Source organism: Diadema antillarum, unplaced genomic scaffold (assembly GCF_040938485.1).
Source record: "Diadema antillarum isolate AM-2024a unplaced genomic scaffold, OU_Dant_1.0 seq00001279_RagTag, whole genome shotgun sequence".
In the NCBI taxonomy this organism is placed as follows: domain Eukaryota; kingdom Metazoa; phylum Echinodermata; class Echinoidea; order Diadematoida; family Diadematidae; genus Diadema; species Diadema antillarum.
In genome coordinates this window covers 668,227-690,929 of record NW_027272059.1, presented here as the reverse complement: position 1 = coordinate 690,929, position 22,703 = coordinate 668,227, and the positions used below count along the sequence as shown (strand labels likewise).

The window sequence follows — 22,703 nt, the reverse complement described above, 5'->3', positions numbered from 1 at the left end:
CAATTATGGTCATAATTCTTACTTCCTTTTGCTAATACATCAAACATATGAAAGAACTTTGACAAGACACACACCAAAACAAACCACAAACAAATATCCATCCGTAATCACCAAACATGCTTGATGTTTATCAAGGGTTGACACACAGTGTTTCCAGCAGGACTGAAAAGTCTGACTCACCTTCTGTGCCATTTGCTGGAGGTACTGAGAATGGATGAATGGGTTCACATCTTCCTTGTCCACCCGCTGTAACAAGGCAGTCAAGAGATCCATACTGCTCCCACCACCCTGTGTGCGTGTGTCTCGGTAAGCATCATTCACTGTCACAGAAAACAGAGCAAAATGTCCTAAGTAGTTGTACTTTATTCCACCACAGTTCTACCAATGTAAGAAATCGGAAAAACTAGATAAAATATCTACTTCCATTCCATAAATTATGATATTTTTCTCTTGGCATGGGTGATATCTCAGATTTGAGCATGTACCTGCGAAGTATTTGTTCTTCTCCAGCTCTGGTTCTTTCTTGACAGCTATCATCCGCTCTGCCTCTATACCAGTCTTCATCTTCGGTATCAGCATCACACCATCTCGACAGGCCAGCTTACGTCTCGGCAGATAGTCCCCACAGTCTGGGGGTTCCTGCTTTCTCTTCAGGGGTGGGGAGAGCAGTGCTGGCTGGCACCCTTGGAGTGGAGGGGACATCATTGGGGGATTGATCAGCATGTTTTGGTGCGGGATGACCAGTCCCAAGGCCTGTGTGGGAGGGGCTGGAGATGGGTTGGGTGAGGCAAAGAGCTGGTGTTCCGAGGAGTGACTACAGGGTGACATGAGGCTAGGGTTGTGGGGTGACATGAGGGGGGACTGAAGGAGAGGCGGCTGGGGTGTGGGCGGGGCTGAGTTAGGGAAGCAGAGGCTGGGCATGCTGCCACTCAGACTGCTGCATCTGGTCATTGGAGTGGGTGGAGAACTGCCCTCCATGCCAGGGGTCAGTGAGGGGCTGAAGGGAGAAGTCCCACAGCTGCTGGCCTGGCTTGGAGACAAATAGTCCACTGCGGAGCTGGCAGGTGAGTTCATGGTCTTATCACTGCCAACAGAACATAAGAAAAATGTAATCACATATTCAAAGCAATGCTTGCTTTTATTGTAATTATAAGTATTAAGTAAAACACTGTTCCACTATTAAGGAGATTGAATGTGACACACAATGCCATACTTCTCCACTGTCCTTCCCAGTGTGATGATGACCATCAATTACCTAACTTGTCTCAGAAATGATGCAAAATGTCAGACAAAAACCCACTTCTAGTTCTTCAAATAGTTATGTCAACATCAAAAAGAAAAATCCAATCAAATATCTGTCTCCAAAACTATTTCAACAAGGGAACATGTATACCATAATCAGGGTTCAACATCAGTGGTGGCCAGGGGCAACTAAAAACTGATATGGGGCCACCTGACTTCCAAAATGGCTATCTTTTGGTGGCTCAATTGGGCAGTTGAAATGATCATGAATTTTTACATTCCTTTCATTTTGGGCCACATTTCTTTTTCTGGCCACAAGAGAAAAAAGTTGGTGTCAAGCCCTGCGATAATGATCAACATAAAATTAGCATTCCTCTGTCTACACTGCTAGTGAAATGCAAATGATGTTGAAATGTTTGAATGATATTAAGCAAGGTAAACAATATACATTCTGATCTGATATGGACTTTTACACCTGCTTACATAACTTTATTTGTGAAAGTGTTTTACACTTAAGACATGATGATGAACATGTCCTGAGACTTAACGAACACTGCTACATCCTTGTTGAAGTACTCTACACCCTACCAGACGCTGCTCATCTCATACTTATCAAGACTTACATGGCAGTGCCAAAAGGGTCCTTTCATACTTATCAAGACTTACATGGCAGTGCCAAAAGGGTCCTTTCATACTTATCAAGACTTACATGGCAATGCCAAAAGGGTCCTCTCTTTCTTAAGACTTACATGGCAGTACCAAACGGGTCCACAGGCATCCAAGTGTCACTGGTCAAGTCATCCATCTCACCCAGCAGAGAGTCACATGACAGGTCAAAGTCCTCTCCCATCGGAATGTATGGCGCCCTCATTGCCAGCTCATCTGGGGTCATCTGCTGTGTGACCTGTAACATTCAGAATAAAGAAACCAAACAAACAAAATAACACATATTAATCAAAAGAGATTTACACTTATACATGATGCTATCAAGCCCTTTGAATGAGAGTGATATCAAATAGTATGAAACATTACACAGGGATATTCAGTATAGTTTGCTATTCAAATTTGACATTTTCATATAATGACTTGGTAACAGATGTTTTTTGGGTTTACTGAAGTCTGATTATTGCCACCTACCTGGTAATGGCTACTGTTCCCTAATTACAACGTCTGATGCACATATCATGTGCTTCACTAGTCACACAGGGACCACATAAATGAACACTACAGGCTTGCGTAGCGCATCAGACTGCACATTCATATTTCTGGTCCTGACTCTCAGTAAAGCAATACTATCTTAAAGCCACCTAAACACTTCCACAATTCTAAGACATGACACTTTTTATTAAAATATTTTGTAATGCATGTGCAAAGTATGAGAGTAGTGAATATGTTAAAAGGGCATTCCAGACAATTTTCCTAATTTCACATCATGTAGTACATAAATCGACAGCTCCATGTATAGATTTGTGGAATGTATTGTGGTCCTTGAGCAGTGAAACCAATAAACTGAAAATTGTAAACAAATTACACTGAACAGTGTTGATGACATCAGGGCCTCATATATTTCAGAAATGTAGCAGTGTAATTCCATTAGAATACCACTTGCTCAACAAGTTCAACTGTGAAGAATCTATGCATGCCTTCTTCTTTTGTTCTGCTTCCTTGAGCCCCAACTCATGCACTCTTATGGTAAAGCTGCTATGTCATCATCCTTGTTCATTGCAATTTGTTACAAATTTTGAAAACATTCTCATTCCTCATCCCAATCACTATAAATTCTGAAACTCTGTACTCAGTTTAACTAATTCATAGTTGTTCAATTGTACAAATGTCAAAGTCTAAAAATCATCCAGAGGTCCCCTTTAATCTAATGCTGGGAAGATATAACTTCTCACCAGCTCAGTGTTCTTGTCCTTCTCCCTTGCCATGGTGCCTCTATTCCCATCCATCATGAGTGGATCATTGTTGGTACACATGAAGCTGTTTTTCATCACACTCGGGTCCTAGGACAGCCACATGACAGGACACCAACAAAGACATCAATGTCAAGTTCAACCCAATCACTTTACTTCCAGACGGTAAATCTACTCTAACTAGAAATGTCGCTACAGCGACTGGTTATACCCCCGCCAAACAACATTTCATAAGCTTTGGTCAAAACAACATTTCATAAGCTTTGGTCAAAAAACTGAGGAAGTAGTTAAATCCGCAAGATCTTTCCTTGATCTTCTGCCATTAATATGCCGTTACCATGGCAACGTACTTTCGGGTACTGTCGAAAAATGCGTCTTGCACATCTACAACCAAAGGCACACATCTGTACCAAGTTTCATGGAAATTGGGCAAAAACTGAGGAAGTAGTTTGCAACACAAAATTTTCCATCATTTTGGCTCATAATATGTGAGCTGTTACCACGGCAACATACTTTTTGTCACTGTCAAGAAATGTGTCATGCTGACCTATATCCTAAGACAAACATTCAATATGAATTCCATGAGAATTGGAAGAACACTGATGAAGCAGTTTTGCCATGAAGCATTTTGCCCTATATTTTACCAATAACATGCCGTTACCATGGCAACGCACTTTTTGCCACTGCGGAAATATGTGTCTTGCACATTAACATATTCAGATGAACATCTGTACCTAATTTCATAAAAATTGATCAAAAACTGTGGGAGGAGTTCGCGACGCAAGATTTGTACTCATTTTTGCCCATAATATGCCGTTACCATGGCAACGTACTTTTGGGTACTGTCAAAAAATATGTCTTGCACATCTACAACCCAAGGCACACATCTGTGCCAAGTTTTATGGGAATCGGTTGAAAACTGAGGAAGTAGTTCGCGACGCAAGATTTGCAACGGACCGACCGCCCGACCGACCGCCCGACCGCCCGACCGACCGCCCGACCGACTGTCCGCTGATTCCTATATACCCACTTCAAACTTCGTTTGGCGGGGGTATAATTACAGTTAGGTGGTGGTCCCTGTGTGTGTTCTTTGAGGTACATGATGGACAAAGTTGTTCTATTCTCTCAGGTACACCAAGGATGTGATAAATGAGTTTGAATTGACTTATCTCGGATCATTCAATATTCACCTCTCTTTCAAGAATTTGTATCACATTCAAGTTTATTTCACTTGAGAAGCAAATGTTTGATATTTCACCGCTGACTACAGCCAATTCTATCCATAACTGAATGTACTTCAATATAAGCTTTAAAATATATGTGGACGTTCTGCACCTTTTCAAAGCAAGCTGTCCATGAAATCAACTGACATAAATGGAAGTTACCAAAATATATATGACAATCGTTTACTTTCTTCTCAATCACAACTTTTTCCTGAACAAATTAGTGAGTTAGGACTCTCATCTATCTTTCTGCAGACTTGAGACATGAGCCTGCTGCTGGGTTAGTACCTGTGCAGGAATGGCAGGTTCCACCTGGACATTGTTCTGCTGGTAGGTTTTCTCCTCTTCCTGATCAGGCAGGGGGGCAAAGGGGTCAAAGGGCACGAAGGAGTCAGAGTCGCCAATCCCCTTAAAGTCGCACAGTTCCATCCTCTGGGAGTCATTGGGATCTAGCACGGAACCAGACACAATGTGGAGTTTACGGTTTCTATTTACAATAAGGAACCCAGATGCTTTCTCTAGGTTGCATACAATAAGCTAATTAAGTGTCATTTACTCATCATACAATACATGCATGATACACTGAAATTTGTTTCTCATCTGTCGACACAAAACTGCACGCAGCATGTTCACAGAAAAGGGAAATCTACTTTGAAGCGTAGTTTCACTTTCTATGAATCAATGCCATACGCTCTTAGCACTGACTGACACAGTGTTGAATTGATTTTGAGCACACAGACACTGAACTCAAAACAAATTATAGCTAAACCAGTTTGAAGAAAAGAATATCTGCATACAATGTGTGAACAGAGGAAAATTATCTGGGAGTGTAGTGTTTACTAGCACACACAAGCTGATCTCTCTGTATGTAATCTGACAGTAAAATAACACACTACACTGACTGTCACTTCTGCATTGTTCAATTACATACATATATACAATCAATTTCATTCCATGAAGCCTTAAAGGGGGTATTCACTGATCATTATATTTTTCTGGGTATCGCTTGTTTGTATGACACTTTCTTTTGTTCAAATGGTAATAACAATAATAACATGACAAATTCAAATAATGCTTATGACTAAAATGTTTCTACGTGCTTTACAATTAACAAGTGAAACAAACATAAATCAACTATGAGTACACAATCATCGATACTGTTCTTCAAATAGGTGGGTCTTGAGTTTCTCCTTGAAAATATCAGTGGAGGGAGAGTACTGGATATGAGTGGGGAGGTTGCTCCAGAGAAGGGGGGCGGGGCACAAATGGAGAAAGCAGGATCACTGTAACAGTTGCAGGATCACTGTAACTGTCGCCCATTAATGGTAATGAAGAATTTATGGAGATTGATCAGTCTTTTTATTTACCTGATGAATTCAATGACAAGGTTTCCAAACACTCTCTGAGTTGTAATAATTTTTCTGTTTTGCATATTAACTGCCGAAGTATAACTAGAAACTTTGATGGTTTGAGTGCTTTATTGCAGTGTTTGAATCTTTCTTTTTCTATTTTAGGAGTCACTGAAACTTGGTTGAAGAATGACGCTCATATGTGTAATATTCAAGGTTATGATTTTGTGTATAATAACAGAGTTGGTAAAAGAGGTGTACGGGATGGATTAATATATAAACATAGAGAAGATTTGAGTGTGAGTAATGAACACTGTGAAAGTTTATTCATTGAGATAGAAAATACTGTTATTAAGAACGTAGTGTTGGGTGTTTTTTACAGGCCACCTAATCAATCTGTGCAATTTTTTATAGATGAAGTTTCTTCTGTTTTGAACATTGTAAATAGGGAAATTAAAATAATATATTTGGTTGGTGATTTTAATATAAATTTAATGAATGTTTCTTTTTGTTCATATGCTAATGATTTTGTGAATGTATGTGCAACATATTCTCTGTATCCACTTATTCATTATCCAACCCGTGTGACTCCAAAATCTGCAACTTTATTAGATAACATATTTACAAACAATATCAGAAATATATTTTGTGGACTTATTTTGGCTGATATCAGTGATCATTTTCCTGTATTCTGTGTTTCTTATGATGAAATTAAAGAAAAAAGGTGTGTTTCCTGGAAAAGACAAATAAATGAAATGAATATTGTACAGTTTTGTCGTAATTTGGAAAGTATTGATTGGAATTTTAAGTCATTGGATCCTAATTGTTGTTATGATGAGTTTATAACGAAATTTAGATGTTTGTATCACAGATGTTTTCCTTTGTGTAAAATCAAAGTAAAATATAGAAAAAATAAATCATGGATTGATAAGAATTTGATGAAAATGATAAGGAAAAAATGGAGATTATATAAGAAATATATGAATAATCCTACTGAATATAGGAAAAAAGTTTATAAGAAATTTAGAAATAAAGCAACAAATGAATTAAAGAAAGTGAAACGTGTATATTATAAAAAGAAATTTGATGGTTATAAAGGAGACATAAAGTTAACATGGAAAGTTATTAATGATGCATTAGGTGTGAAATCTAAAAAACAAAATATTATGAAAATTGATATTGATGGTGCATCAATTACTAATAAAGATGATATGGTTGAAAGATTTAATGATTATTTTGTTGATATTGGTTTTAATCTTACAAACAATGTGCAATATTCAAATTATGATTATAGTTCACAATTGACAAGAAATGATAAAACGGCATATTTTTCTCCAATAACTTGTAAAGAAATTATTGATATTGTGAATGATTTAAAGAGTGGAACCAGTGTAGGTTATGATGATATAGCTGTTGATGTTGTGAAAAGAGTGATTCATGTAATCTGTTCTCCTTTATGTGATATATTTAATTTGTGCATTTCCAATGGCGTATTTCCGGATCAACTGAAGATTGCAAAGGTAATTCCTGTTTTTAAAAGTGGTGATATTTCTAATTTGGTGAATTATCGTCCGATATCTGTTCTGCCGTTATTTTCCAAAGTATTTGAAAAATGTCTATATAAACGACTATACACTTTTTTCATTTCATGCAATCTTTTATCAAACAGTCAGTATGGATTCCGTTCGGGACACTCCACTTCTACAGCTCTTCTTGATTTGATACATAAAGTTGCAACAGCAATTGATTTGAAACAGTATACTATTGGTTTGTTTCTTGATTTAAGCAAAGCTTTTGACACTCTTGATCATTCAATTTTGTTGAATAAATTAGAAAATTATGGTATTCGCGGAGTTTTGTTAAGATTATTTAAAGATTATTTGTCTAAGCGATTTCAGTTTGTAACAATTGACAATCATAAGTCTTCGTATAAATGCATTGGTTGTGGAGTGCCACAAGGCTCCATTCTCGGTCCATTGTTATTTCTGATTTATATTAATGATATTGTTTGTTCAAGTAAAATTTTACAGTTTATCTTATTTGCAGACGACACCAGTGTGTTCATGTCACATAATAATTTTAGTTATTTAGTGGATTTATTTAATCATGAATTGATTTGCTTGAGTAATTGGTTGATTAATAATAAATTGGTGATAAATGTAAGTAAAACTCAGTTTATGGTATTTGGAAAGAGAAAATTTGATATGAATGCTGTTTTGTATTTTAATGGTCAAACAATTTCTCGTTTGTCTTGTGTAAAGTTTTTAGGAGTGTATATAGATGACAAGCTCTCATGGCATGAACATATTGGTGTCGTGTGCAATCGTATTGCCAAAGGTATTGGTATTTTTTATCATCTGAGGCATTTCCCTAGATATATTCTGATTATGTTATACCATACTTTATTTATTTCCCATATCAATTATTGCAATGTGGCCTGGTCCAATGGAAATGATTTTTGTATGAAAAAATTGTTTGTATTACAGAAAAAAGCTATTCGAACAATTTCTAATGTATCTTTTAATGCTCACACTTCACCTTTATTTTTTCATTTGAAGCTTTTAAATGTATATGACATTAATAGATATAATCTTGCAATTTTTATGTATATGTGTTCAAAAGGTTTATTGCCTTTTAGTATTTCTTCCAAATTTTTATTGAATAGTAATGTTTATGCTTATAACACCCGTCGTGCTAATGATTATCATTTATGTCATGTGAGAACAAATATTTCTAAGAATACAGTTTTTTATAAAGGTCCATTAATATGGACCGAAATACCATTTGATTTGAAAATGAAACCGTCTTTGAATAGTTTTAAAAGGAATTATAAATTTTTACTCCTGAATTCATATTCTCATTCAGAATGATTACTTTAATTGCACTTATATATGTCTTTTGATTTGTTCTTCAGTCCTGTCCTTTTCTTTTCCTCCTTAGTTTCGTTTCTATACTCCCGATATATTTTACACATTATTTATGTTTTCTAGGGGTCAGCGATTTACAAGGCTTATTGCTCTTCTCTGTTGACCCCCCCATTCACATGAATTTACGCATCGGCTCTTGTTCTTGTTGTTGTTTTGTGTATGTGTGTATATTTCTTTTGATATTTATATATTTGTATCTATGTGTTTTCATTGTATGAATTGTTTGATGATTTTATGTCGAATGGAAATAAATTTGAACTTGAAGTTGTGGATGCCAGAGCCAAGTGTAAGCTGTGCTCCACATGATGATCTGAGATTCATACATGTAGCCATCATGATTTCTATTAAAAAAATGTCATACATAAAATGAAAGAACATTTTACAGACTGCCACCTGGCCACTGACAGTGCAAGTTAAGGCAAAATCTACATATATCTTCTCACTGGGATAGTCATGCTACAGATATACACATACTCACAAGGATCGAATGGATCTGCTTTACCATAAAGAACTTACCAAGTTCAATCATGACATCTCCTGCTGTCGGTGCCAGGTAAGCCAACTTTTCTTCCACTGCTTGAGATGCTGCAAATATGCACAGATATGAAGCAATAGGTTTTTATCAGATCACAGCATACACAAATCAGGTTTAGAGTAGGAATGTAATTTCAAGATTAGAGTCTTCATATGAAAATGGATATATTTTTGGAATATTGCTTACAAACATTCTACATAGAAAGACTACTCGTCATTCTGAAATCTGAAAAATGCTGTTTGTGATATCACAGTGGGACTTGAAGACTTGTGGTATTACACGCTTAATAAACACTTACAGCAGTTGCATCCAGCCAGGTAGAGAGGGAAGTCATTGTTGATGTGAGGTGGGCGTGGCACAAAGATCTTCTCTTCAGTCATCTCCACATCCTTGATCTCCTGGTCTTGCTGGTCAACTGACAGCACCTCTCCCTTGGCCTCCACTCCACTGGACAGAATGAGAACAGATTGAGAGGACACTTATCAGCTGCATTCAAGTCAACATGAAACTTTCACCTCTCTGCGCTATATAGTTCAATCTCATGACACAGCATAGTAGCATGCATGCCAAAAAGGGAGTATGAACCCCACATTTATAGAAAATTCTTGGTTTTGAGGGCATGAATTCACATTTAACAGCTAAGAAAGTTACATGCACACACTCAGTTTAAGTTTTTGCAATCTTATATGAGTCTTCCTTAAATGTCTGTGAAGAAGATGTGAAAACTATGTATTGAAATTGAAAAACCAGCCATACACTTGTGTGACCAAACATGAACATGTTTAAAGTGCATCTTGTGAAATGTAAAGATAGTAGATGTACAGAATATAATCATGTCGTACAGGGATATGGGTGGTTATACCATATACTTAGCATCCTGCAATGATACCAAGTACAAACATACAGTTACATATATGAGTGTCTCCAGAGTTCGAATGTCCTTGGAGAGATAAAGGGAGGAGAGATCAATAATGTGTTATTATTGTATCCCATATACATTTTAAGGTCAGCCACAACCACTTTCCTCCCAATATCTGTAAAAGGAAAGCTGGCTGTGGCTGCTGGCAGAACCTTACCCCGTTCAAAGAAAACAGTTCCCTGGAAATCATGCAACACTCCCTGGGGAAGCGCATTCATGTTCACATTCCATGACCTGGTAATGTTTGTGTTTCAAGGTGAAAACCAATCTTTGCAAGGTAGGCAAACTGACTGGCGCTCACATGATTTGCTTCAACACACAGCAGCGCTATATGATAGCATGTATGGATTAGGTTATTCACCCAATTCCAGTGTGAACCTGGTGATTCTTGTGTAGGAGACTATGGAAATTTCAGAATCTCATGGGTTAACTTCACACACCTATTTCCTTTGACATCAAACACTGTAAATGTCCAGTTTGAAAAGATTTAACTAATCTATTCAAATACTTCAAAATCTTTCTGACAACTTAACATCTCCACCACACTCTAACATCCAATAAAACAAAATGGGGACACAAGGAAACTGTAAGTGATGTTGGTTTATACAATGTATAAATTCTAGTAGTGTATCTAAATTATGAAAATATTTTTATTAGTGCAACTGTGAGATATCTATTTTACAATTAAAATGTCTGGTTCATGAAAGAGATGCAATTCAAACAGAAACAACCCAATGTACAACAACACATGTACAAATCATTTAAAATTGTGTTTCTAGTCAAGCTACAAATTTTGTATTATTGATTTTCTCTGCTTCAGCATATAGCATCTCATGTCACCAGAAGAGGGAAATTTGATTCAAACGATGTTGAGCTTTCACAGGTATCACTTCACTGTTCCAACTGTTTTTCATTCATTTTCTTTTTAGTCAACCAAGGACAAACAACAAGTGTTTGGATATGACAAAATTGTAGGCCTAGTGGTTGTAGATTTTGTTTTATCTCAAATGATATAAAGTAACAAATAAGTCAATTTTGAAAGCAGGAAAACACTTCTGAGAAAGAATCCAGTCAATACGAATAAACACACACAGTAGCATGACTGAACTTTGTTCATTTTGAGTCCACTGTGTATATTTAACATTCATGTAGAATACACAACACGTCAAACTCCTCCCTCTTCAATGGATGGCCATATTTGAATTTGAGGAACAGTATGTCCTTCAGTCAATATGGGTTGATGGGTTGACCTGTGAAGCATTAGGGCAAGGGCTGATGAAGTGCACAATACCAAAAAGTATTCTGCAAATCTAACTCACTTACAAATATTTACTTTGAAAAAAAAATACGGTGAACAAACATTTTAGTAAAAATGAGAGAATACAGATATGAATGAAAGCTTGAACTCCTTGAATGGTAGTCCTCTACTTTCAACCTTCATATGAATAAAGCCTATACACAGCTAAAAGGCTTGAATTCAGTGGGTTTAGTATGAGCAGGTTATAACTGTCTTGATTCATACTAAGGATATGTCTACCACTGCAAACTACTATGGGCAATCTAACCATGGTTGTCTACAAGTAAATGAGCCAAACCCACCAACTCCACAAGCTTGTGTGTGGGGGAAAAAGAGATATAGTTAAATGTTCTCTGATGACATACAAGGAAATGATAGATACATGAATTTGGCATGCATTTTTTTCCCCTCAACATTATAATTCACTTTCCTTCGTGCCCTGCCAAATCTGATAGGCATCCGATGAGCATCTGACCATTTCATTTTCATTAGTGGGAAGCTGAGATCAAATCTATCACAGAGCAGTAATGAAAACTGCATGGACATCCCACTGGTGAAAAATGAGATCCATGGAAGGAACAATGACTCATATGTCAGAGGTCTGACAGTAACATACCATGTGAAAAACAAGGCAGTCATTACTTATCACAGTTCCTGTGAATAACAGTAGACCCTTTGCTCCCTTTGTTTTTTTTTTTTGGGGTGGGGTGGGGGAGGGGGAGATCATATACTCTGGTTCCCTGTTAGTAGTCTGTTGTGATGAGTGATGGTTTGGGGGCTGGTGAATTAATGTATGCACAGATATTCTGAGAAATCATCATTTATAACACTTCTGCCTACGAGATGAACTGTGACCACACAGGATCAACTTTGGATTATTCTTATTTTGGTCTACAAAATATACTTTCTTATTTCATCTTATACCGTAGTTCATTGAACGATTGCCACAAACTTTCTATTCCCACACTTCTTGCTTTATCAGGGCATATCCTGTATTGGGAAATTGACGTCAGAAGTTGTCACCATAACAGAATCATAAAACTTCTCCAAAAGCTAATAGCCATTCATCTAATTGCAATCATCCATATTGCAAATAGCAGTAGCGTGTGTGAATGTCGCAAACTTAATGACAGCAAAATCAATCAAATAACCTGCATCTGGGAGCTAAGACACAGCAGTATACAGATATACCGGTAGTTCTCTCATCACTTTTCCTATACACCGATGTCACTGCACTTTCTCTCTGTTCCAGCCTTTGATACAAAAGCTGAACTCTGAGAGAAAAAGATCAGCTTGATGATATCACTGCTTCAGACAGGACAAGAGGGAGAGGCTAGGCTCCTCAAGGAGTTCTGCTCCAGATACCAAATTCTCTTGATACCCTCATCATCCTCCTCTTCAATCTCACAGACCTTCAAGAATAAACTTGAGCCTCACTGAAAGAAATACATGCTCCTCTCTCTATTATGGAGCTAGTGATAACAGTCACAAATTCTCGGCCAAACATCTCTTTGATGAATGAGCTGCTGCAAGAAGTATGAGTTCAACACTCAAGATACTATTGCGCTTTTAGAAAGTACACGAGGTAAAGTTGGGAGAAGTCTCATGTCAGACTTCAACTTGATGGCATCAAGCCTTTGCATTTTGAATGATGCTCTTTTTCTACTCAGCCAAGCCAAATCATGTCAAGACATACAAATTGCAAGCATTCTCCCTTTATAACTTTCCTTTTATTATAGAAGACACTTTTGAGGGATCAAAGTAACAATCTGTTTGTTTGTTTGTTTGTTTTTTAAGATAAAAGCTATCAGACACTGCATACTGTAAAGTGAATATTTTTGTGCATTCCTGCACCAGGAAACTAGCACAAAAACAAAAGTTCATATTTTCTGCTTGTTATAAAATCTATTATCATTTTACATCTCGAGAGGCTCAAGCTCGCAGCTTTGAGGCCATTTTTGCAAAATCTCTCACTTTTTTTGATTTTCTCCTGCTCTGTGTGTTTAATAACATTTAAGCTGTATTTTCTCTGGCTTAAAATTGAGCTCTCCTCCCAGCAATTATACTTTGTTATGTTAAAAAATGAGACCGAGTTAGCACCTAAAAGCATCTACAACGCTATAGAGCTTCCAGGGCTCTGAGTCGACCCTGGAACCTGGCCACAAGGGATATCATAATGACAATACTGTGCGCATGTTCACGTGATCACGGTCTGCAGTTTGCTAGGGGGTCCAGGCAGAAGAATCTCCCGTTTAGGAGATGCTTAGAGTTGGAGATTCTGTATCCTTGATCTCAAGGTAGGTGTAAGGGTATAACTGATTATGTAATTTGAAGTTTTCTTCACGTTGGCTAGTCCTGTAGCGTGAACAAATTTGCTGTCATAATGTGGACCGGATACTCTTCCTGTATTATACACTGTACTGCCAGAGCTTTTAACCGATATGGCAGTGGTGAGCCGTTTGAAATGCTTAACCATCCGCGAAATAAAAAAACACACTAAATGGGCAATTCCGCAGTTAGGTGGACATGACATGGATAAAAGAAATGTGCCTCTTTATCTTACTCTTTAATCTAGGTATCAACTAATGCCATGGATGTTCACCAATCATTAAGGTCTTTCAAATTCAGTAGATTTTATCTTTCTTATTGATTGATTTCGCGAGATCTAAAACCATCATTTAAAATGTACATGTGGGACTGGGGATGCTGAAATTCACTTAAATGCAAATTACAGTGGGTTCCTTTGAAATTTTTTCCTCAAAGTTTTGCTAAAGGGTAAAAGATAGATACATTTAAATACTCCAGAAGTCATGTGACATTTTGTCATTTACAAAAGGGTGAAATGACCTGCGGAATTACTCCGGACAAATGTAACGTTACTAACCGTAACGTTACTAACCATGCTTTTGGGGGTCTAGCTAAGAAATTATTGGTCGAACTGCTAAAAAACATTGTGTGAACATTTGTCATGATGCAATAACTGAAATTAATGCAACACTTTGTTTGAAGTAACTTGAATTTTTGCACACTTTTTGTTACAAGACATTGATTTTTTGGTCATGTCCTTTTTTCGTAACGTTACTAACCAGCCCTTTAAGTTGCCATACCAGTGCTATTATTTCTTGGATTGTATTCATTCTTTTCTGTTTCATAAACCTGGGAATGATGAACATGTTTTTGACATAATTTTGGCTTGAAATGAATAAATGGTAATTTAGTAGTAAAAACAAATATCTAAATTTGTTCAAATGTAACGTTACTAACCGCGGAATTGCCCAAATTCATCTTGCCCAGCCAAGCGCAACAAATTACTTGCGCAAATATTCACGCTTTTGCAGTACTTGCTCCTGCATTCCCATAGAATGTGGTAACATTGGATTATCTGCAGTATAGTCGAGTATGATTCTACCAAGTTCTCAGTGTCAATGCCTTCTTTCAAAGTTAGGCACAATGGAAAAGTACAAACAATTGGCACAGGCCCTCTAGCATATTACAGCTTGTTGGTGCATCAGACAGAGCTGAAAGAGAAATGCACTCAGCAGGATCTCCAGGAAACACCCTTTCACATTGCCTTCACCTGGTGCAGATATCTGGGTCACCAGGCAACAAAAACCTGATACACGATAGTCAACTAGAAAGTAGAAAGACCTTGTTGATGAGCCATTTCATCTTAAAGTCTGCAGGACTTTACCATCACTGAAGCTTACCAAGGAATATGTGACGAACCAAATACTTCCAAACGTCAGTTTTAACATCTTTCAATACCCTCCTTTCCCCATCCATCCATAACATACAGAGTAAAGAGGCATTGTGATCACATTACAAGGAAGTGCAAGCAAAAAAACATAAATTAAGAATTGCATTAATTCTTCGAAAGCAATAATCATGCAGGAAATATCACTGCACACTCCCTTCATGACAGCACTGTACAAAAATTCTGCTTTTAATCCTGACCACAGTCGCTTGTGAATCAGAATGACTTCCCACACTACCGGTAGTCATTATTTGATTGGTATCCACTATTTACCAAAGGGACAGCATCCATAATGAATTCAGGTGAAGCCTTCCCATACGTACATCTTTTTTTGCCTTTGCAGTTAGCAATGGTTCAAATAACTGAATTTTAAACCATTCAAACGAAACAGTTGTAAAGATAGATATCATCCAGTTTCATTCAATCCGACCTGCTTTTATGTTAACAAGCTCCCTACAATGTTTAGAACATTCTTTCACTGCAGTGTAAAGAAATAATTAATGCACTGTCTAGCGTCCATGACACAGCTAAAGGGGGTTATCTCACTGGGCTTGAAACTAGTTCGCGACTAGTTCGCGACGCCAGATTTTGCTAGTTGCAGAGATGTCTCTGCGACGTCTCCTGAAATTTACAGAGTCTCCGAGGAGTCGCAAGAAATTTAAACATGTTCGATTTTTCACGAAGTCTCCGCGACGTCTCCATCAGTTGCGAAGATGTCACGGAGACTAATTATATCCGCGACTGCTGAGACGTCTCCGCGATGTCTCCACGATGTCCCAGAGACATCTCAGAGATGTCGCCGAGACCTGCTGGAGACCAGAAAAACTGGTGAGAGGTCACGGAGACGTCTCCGTGACTCTATTTGATGCTGTTTGACCTACTTTAGAAACCACGTGACCATCTGCATGCTGACATCCTGCCTAGATCAAGTCAGGTGATCCTGCAACGGCTCCATCATATTTGAAATTTTTTGACACCTGCCGTAACTCGTCTCAGAGACGTCTCCTTGGTGAGATCGCAAGCCATTTTCATGTTGGAGACGTCTCCGCGACTGCTGCGACTGATAAGTTGGAGATGTCGTGGAGACGTCTCCGTTGGTGAGATTCTAGCTTTATTACAACTCTGTGTCTCAAGTTGTCATTCTCATTTGACCTTTATCTGCTAATGGGCAGAGAGTAGGCCTAACTGTGAACTAGCTTACTGCAAGTGACTTTTTCTTTCTTATGACAGATAGAACTGTTTGGACATAAAACACTGTGCTAGTGACTTTCAACAGTCAAACCAATAGTAAAGTTCTGGTCAATTCAGCATATTGACACACACACACACACAGAAAATGATTAGCAATTCAGTTTCCAAACATGCTTGCTCAAACCAAGGAGGTACTAGACTCGCCTAGTACCTCCTTGCTCAAACTGCCATTCCTAAACTTTTTTGATGTGGATCATCAGATAAATATGATCAGATATGGCCTAATGAGAAATCATCATGTATGATCTTTAGAATAATCCCATGCATAACGTAGCTGATATCGAATTAGGCTGCAAGGAGGCGTATGTTTGGTCTATACCCTTTATCTCTGAGATGTATGCAGATGGCCGAGGTTCACACCTCCCATGTTGGCTGACGCTACCAAGCCCTGACAGGTGTTATGAAGTGCATCAACAGGGCAGGAATTCACAGAAATGACAAATGGTAACGACAAATCAATACTTCACATATGCACACATGCTGGGAACATGAATGTTCATATCCTTCTGGTATGCGGAGGCAAGAATAGGGGGAGTAAGATGACTAGTCTTCAAAAGTAGACTCTTTCCCAAAGCAATGGTATTACACTGTATTGCTATCTAATAAAACAGGGGTGTGTGAGGGCATAACAGAATACAGATTTATATAAAAAAAGTTTTGCGCTTATATCAAACATGAATGCAAGAAAAACTTAAATGCAGTATAAGGGGACGTTTCCTCTAAAATAAATATGATTGATTGCATGCAGCAATATTAGAACACATCAGCAAAAGTTTTAAAACTGGACAATCTGTTCAAAAGTTATGAAGTTTTGAAGTTTTGGTGCCGCTATTACTGGATGAGAAGACTACAACAGTTCCTGACGTCACTGCAGGCAACCATATAAAGATATAAAGAGAATTCCACAAAATTTCATTTTTCATGAAAATTACACATTCCTTTGACTTTTCACTGGCATATTATGAGGGTTATATCCCCTGCTTCATAAAAAGATATATACATCAACTGCTCTTTCATCAGGCTAGAAAAAGTCACTGATGTACTAACTCGTAGCACTGTGAAAACTGGTAAGTAGACGATGCCACAAACTGCTATTCCCTCTCCATCCTTACTCGTTACTACAACCATGGCTTCAGCCTGCATGAACCACCTCAGTACAAATATCATTATTACCTCTGCCAACGAAAAGGTTATTTTACTTTATCGCCGTTGGTTTGTCTGTGTGCAAAAAAATTTCAAAAAGTTGTGAACGAAATTGGATGAAACTTACATGGAAAGTCGAGAATGACACAAGGAACAGATGATTAAATTTTGGTAGTGATCCAGGCATTTTTATGAATTTTCGAAGCATTTTCTATATTATGGCAAACAGTGTCAATGAGCTTGGGAGTTTAAGCTGCACGTAATTGAGCTTTGCATGTACACGTACTACAGCCCGTGCTCTGCTCAAGGAGCTGTGCAGAAAAGCACTTCTTCTTCTTATTATTATTTTTTGAAAGCTATCATTGGGAGGGATGCATGTATGGGTGGAAATGAGCTGCTTGGCAGAGGTCTGTGCCTTCCGAGTGCTTTTCTAGTTCAGACATGACTTGTAAAGAAGACAACTAAGCAGTGTGGGCAGCTCTAGTGAGTGCTCGCTGAAACCATCTCAACAAGGTTGGGAAGCAGACAAAACCAAGTTTGGCACAGCCAACTACAACTATCAGTGATGTAACATGACTACCTCCACCTCACACTCAGTAACAGGATTCAAATGTTTTCTGTTGAAAGAAACTCCAGCTCCATGGCTCATACCTATCAACTGCACATCCAAGCGCACCGTAACGAGACACTGATCTTCAAGGAAGGTTGAATGTTCAAGGGCAATCAAAGGGTGAACTAAACCTCAGTAGTGCAGACTTTCTCATGGCAGTCACAATGAGATCTCCTCAAGGAAAACCTTTATGTCACTCATCAGACCATATCACTCATCTGTAGAGAGGCATGCTGGTATGGTTATCTCTAGCCTGCTCTATCAAGCTGTGCAATACCAAAGTATATTACACCAAACATAAAACACATACATAGTATTAATACAGCGCATTGTACCATGATTATATGAATATTGTTCAGCTATTTCTTTAAAAAAAAAAATCAAAATGGCTTTAATATGGTTTGAATGGAAAGTAACTACTAAAGGAATGACTATCATACACAAATGTGTCTTTTTATCACAAGAACTTTCATTAACTTTCAATTTTGTGGGACTAGTTTACTGACAAAAAGTTTAATATCAATTACTTGCACACACTATCAACTTTATCTCCTTAGTTACACAAAGTGAGTATATGAAAATATAAATTACCGATTACTTATCTCTAATGTTCAACATTACAACCATACAATCATGGTTGACAATTCTTTCCACAAGGTCCAGTTACATGAAGAAAAGAATGATCTCCCTTTAATTCGAAATGTTCTCTTTTCTCACATCAAAGCAACATCTCCCCTTGACGTAGGCAGTATGAGTTGTGGTTCATCTATTTCCAAAGCAACAAATGACACTAAAAGCTTGGCCTGTTCCTAGTAATGCACTTCCCATATCGTGACACACATGGCTGTGAAGTATTACCAATCCAGACTTGGCATCTGTACATCACAATCTCACAGATGAGTCAGTCAACAACATTCATGCTCCCTACTTCCCAATCTGCATTGACCTTCCTTTAACGTCCATGAAAGGCATTGTGTGATATCTGACTGTGAGAGGGATGTTTTGAGGTTAGTGACTCATCATACTGGTTTATAGAAGGAGGGATCACAGTATCCCCCAAAACAACTACCACAACTTTGTTTTCATTACTCATACCCACCATGTGAATATCAAGTGATACACAGTGTACTTTGACTGCATTATCTTTTATATGTTAACATGCAAATTAGTTGATCTGGGTAACATCTTGTGTAACATGTGTAAAATAATCTCACATGGTTGTTTTTGTCTGTTTATTCACACACTGCCTGGCAGCTGTACATTTTGTAAATCTTCCTGAATGTTAAGATTTAATTGACAGATATCCTCACCACCATGAAAACTTAGGATTACTTTGCACAGACAACTGATAGTGATTGACAGCATAAAACTTTTTTCTTTCAATTTGCCTGGATTTCTTTCAGAGTGCTAAGCTCCTTGTTGGATGCATCCGCAATTTATACAATAACAAATTCAAACAATGATAAAAACACACTTTTCTTTTCGCACAGAGCAGTGAAATGATTGTTCCTGACTATAACCTAGAAGTTCATGCTTAGAAAAGCATTAACGTATAGCAGACTGGTATTTCTCTTTCACAAAAGAAATCAGCACATAGAAATACTGTAAAATTTCATATGTCGCCAAAATAGCACAAGAATAAGAGCTGAGCATAATCAAAACTCAATCATATTCGATCATTGGTTCACATTACAACTAACAACTTTTCAAGGTAGGATGGATTCTCATCTACTCTCTAGATGGACTTGTCCCATCATGATGCCTGCTGTGAATTCCCAGGTTTCTACTGATTTAGGTGCTGTAACATGAGTCCCCGGGGCTGCATGAGAGAGGAGAGAAGCCGGTACTAATCCCCTCCCACGGGTCCCGGTGTCACGGCTTAAGCATGTGAACCTTCCCAATGAAGTGCAAATGTAATTCAATATCAGCCAACTACACTGTCTAATAACAATGCATTTGTGCAAGCTGTAGTCCCTAGGATCCCACATACCACAACCATAGGAGCCAGTCATGCCTAATTGGAATCCATCAATCACAGACAACATGAAGAAGAAAGCGCCATACAATGATACCTGTATCTCAGCATGGGTTATGACTACACTGATTGTGACAGAATAGCTTGAAATCAACATTGTAAGAATGCAAACCATCTAAGTGGCAAAGTGCCCTTTTCTCTTTGACTATAATCCCAACAAACCCACAGACCCTGTGTAGCTTAGTACACAGTATGATGCCTGATCTGTTTAATCCCTTTTCACCATGAGAAAGAGACAGAGTGGAAATACATTTGAAACGCAAATACAAGGACAACATATCATGAGCTTCATGCTACTTTTAGCTGTTATAATGTTACTTCATCTGCAGATGTAATCATTTTTCTGCTCAGTTTGAAACTACAATTGCCCCAATAATCCCCAATATCCGCGGGAGGCATGGGAACCCTGAAACATTACACAAGTCATGTGTTGTCGTATCTGCCAAATGTCAGAGCTCTGTGCTGTAACTCGTTGATTCAGCCAACGAATTTAGGTGCGAATCCACTCTCTCAACGCCTCCCTCTCTAGTCCACCATATTTGCAGGGATGTTCTTCTCTCTCCTCCAAAGATCAGGTGGCTACCAGGCCCGCATCCCTAGCCCTGAGTCCCACCCATTCTTGGTGTTGTTGCTGTGATGCTGTTGCCAGGTGAGCATCAGGGTTGGATCACAATCAGGAGTCACTCAACACCCTAACCTTCATGACATCACATTGGAGAAGCCAGGCTCATGTCGCAGTCTGACCCCATGTAAAGGTCAACCTACTGAGTGGCTAGGGGGGTAACAGCAAGTGCCAACGTGAAGCTTGTTTATCCCTCATTACATCACCTAGTCTAACAAATGCTCAGACACTGTTTAAAACTTGAGTGAAGTCAGTTAAAACCTTGAGATCCCCATTGTGTCATACTGTTTATCTGAGGGTTGGTGTTTAGTCTGAAAAGGTATTTGATTGTTTCCAGATATGGGGCTGGGCAGTCTGAGGTAGAGCTTTGATGTCATACTGGTGATGCACTATGCCCATCAACACAGTATGTGTATGAGTGACTTTGCTGGTCAAATAAATAGGTCAAATCAAACTATAACAGGTGTTACAACTCTCATCAGGACATTCAATACTGTCATAGTACCCAGGCTCTTGGGTAGGATGTTTCATGATGCTAATACACAGAAACTAAAATACATATATGTAGGCCTACATGCACATGTAAACAAAAAGCAAAACAAAACAAAACAAAACAAAACAAAACAAAAACAACAACAAAACAACAACAACAACAAAACCATACCGTTATAAAGAAGTATTGACAGAATGTACATAAAACAAAAAACTTTATATAATATCTCAAATCATACCCTTTGTACAATATCACTACAAACTTCACTTGAACTTACAAATCTGCAAAGTGTCAAGCACAATTCAGTACTATCATACTCTCAGATCCTGAAATACTCTGTGATTTGGTCTACACTATCCAAATTTGCACAATGATTATCTTTCATCCTCCATAGACTCACAGCAGGCTCCCTTGCATTGATTTAATTTCCATTATTGATTCAGAAATATTTCATGAATATATAAGCTCCTTCCTAAGATGAGTGTCTTTGCTGGATTATCATTGAAACTGACTCAAGCCTCAGGCAACGCTGCACACTGGCACTGGTCCGACGGTCTCTGACCAGTAAAAATCACTGTCACAACAGTAACTTTTTGAGGAATGGACCAGTAAAAAATTGAAAAAACTGGGTACCTACTGGTCCGACAGACAGGTCGAACCAGTATAAAAAAAAATGGGTTAGTGTGCAGCCCTGCCTTAGGCTAATGACAAACTCTCCATATACTCTGTGGCACTTTGGGTCTCTGTATCACAACTACTCATATCAATGGAAAGCTATGCCACAACAACAATGCACCCACCATCAGAGTCTATCACTGAGCCCCAATACCAGGCATTATCCACCCGTGAGCTCATAAATGCTTCAGGTTACAAGTGTGCTATGGTATGAAACAGCCCAATAATACACAACCTGGCATCATTGTTTATGTACTTTAAACAAATGCCTAAGACAAAAACAATTTCAGTTCAACCCGATTTACCATTAACCTACAAAATGAAATAAATGGTTATCATATCAACAACAATGAAACGGCCAAAATTGCCTTGTAAACAACATATAAACAACAAAACTGAATTATGATTGCTGTAGATCCAATGACGAGTTGTACACATACAAAGAGGAAAACCATTTCCTTATTATACGAAAAATTATACAGTACTTTTCCCCATTTACTCCTTAATTAAAAAATAACATCATATCTGAGCATCTAATATATATATCATTGTGAAGTACAAGGTCACTTGGAACAGAAGTCAAAGGGGGAAGACAGCCAAATAGATGGAGAAATTATTGAGATCTCAATATGAGCTAAGTAGCTCATACCTTGCTAGATAACAAAGCATGAATGCAGGGAAATTACACAGGCTCAAGTGGTAATTTCAGTGT

At 38.0% G+C, this 22,703-nt stretch overlaps 1 protein-coding gene across 2 annotated transcripts in view; it reads right to left on the bottom strand.

Moving 5' to 3' along the window:
• Window positions 1-22,703, bottom strand: part of LOC139745615 (hypoxia-inducible factor 1-alpha-like) — a 42,229-nt gene that overhangs the window by 7,155 nt on the left and 12,371 nt on the right. The window contains exons 8-14 of one of the 2 annotated variants that reach the window (XM_071656015.1): window positions 9,491-9,639; window positions 9,174-9,242; window positions 4,670-4,830; window positions 3,141-3,248; window positions 1,992-2,146; window positions 486-1,084; window positions 181-320 (exon numbers count right to left, since the gene is read on the bottom strand). In XM_071656015.1, coding sequence (XP_071512116.1) covers window positions 181-320; window positions 486-1,084; window positions 1,992-2,146; window positions 3,141-3,248; window positions 4,670-4,830; window positions 9,174-9,242; window positions 9,491-9,639 — 1,381 coding nt within the window. The remainder of the gene's footprint in view (window positions 1-180; window positions 321-485; window positions 1,085-1,991; window positions 2,147-3,140; window positions 3,249-4,669; window positions 4,831-9,173; window positions 9,243-9,490; window positions 9,640-22,703) is intronic. The other variant, XM_071656016.1, reaches the window with a different exon arrangement.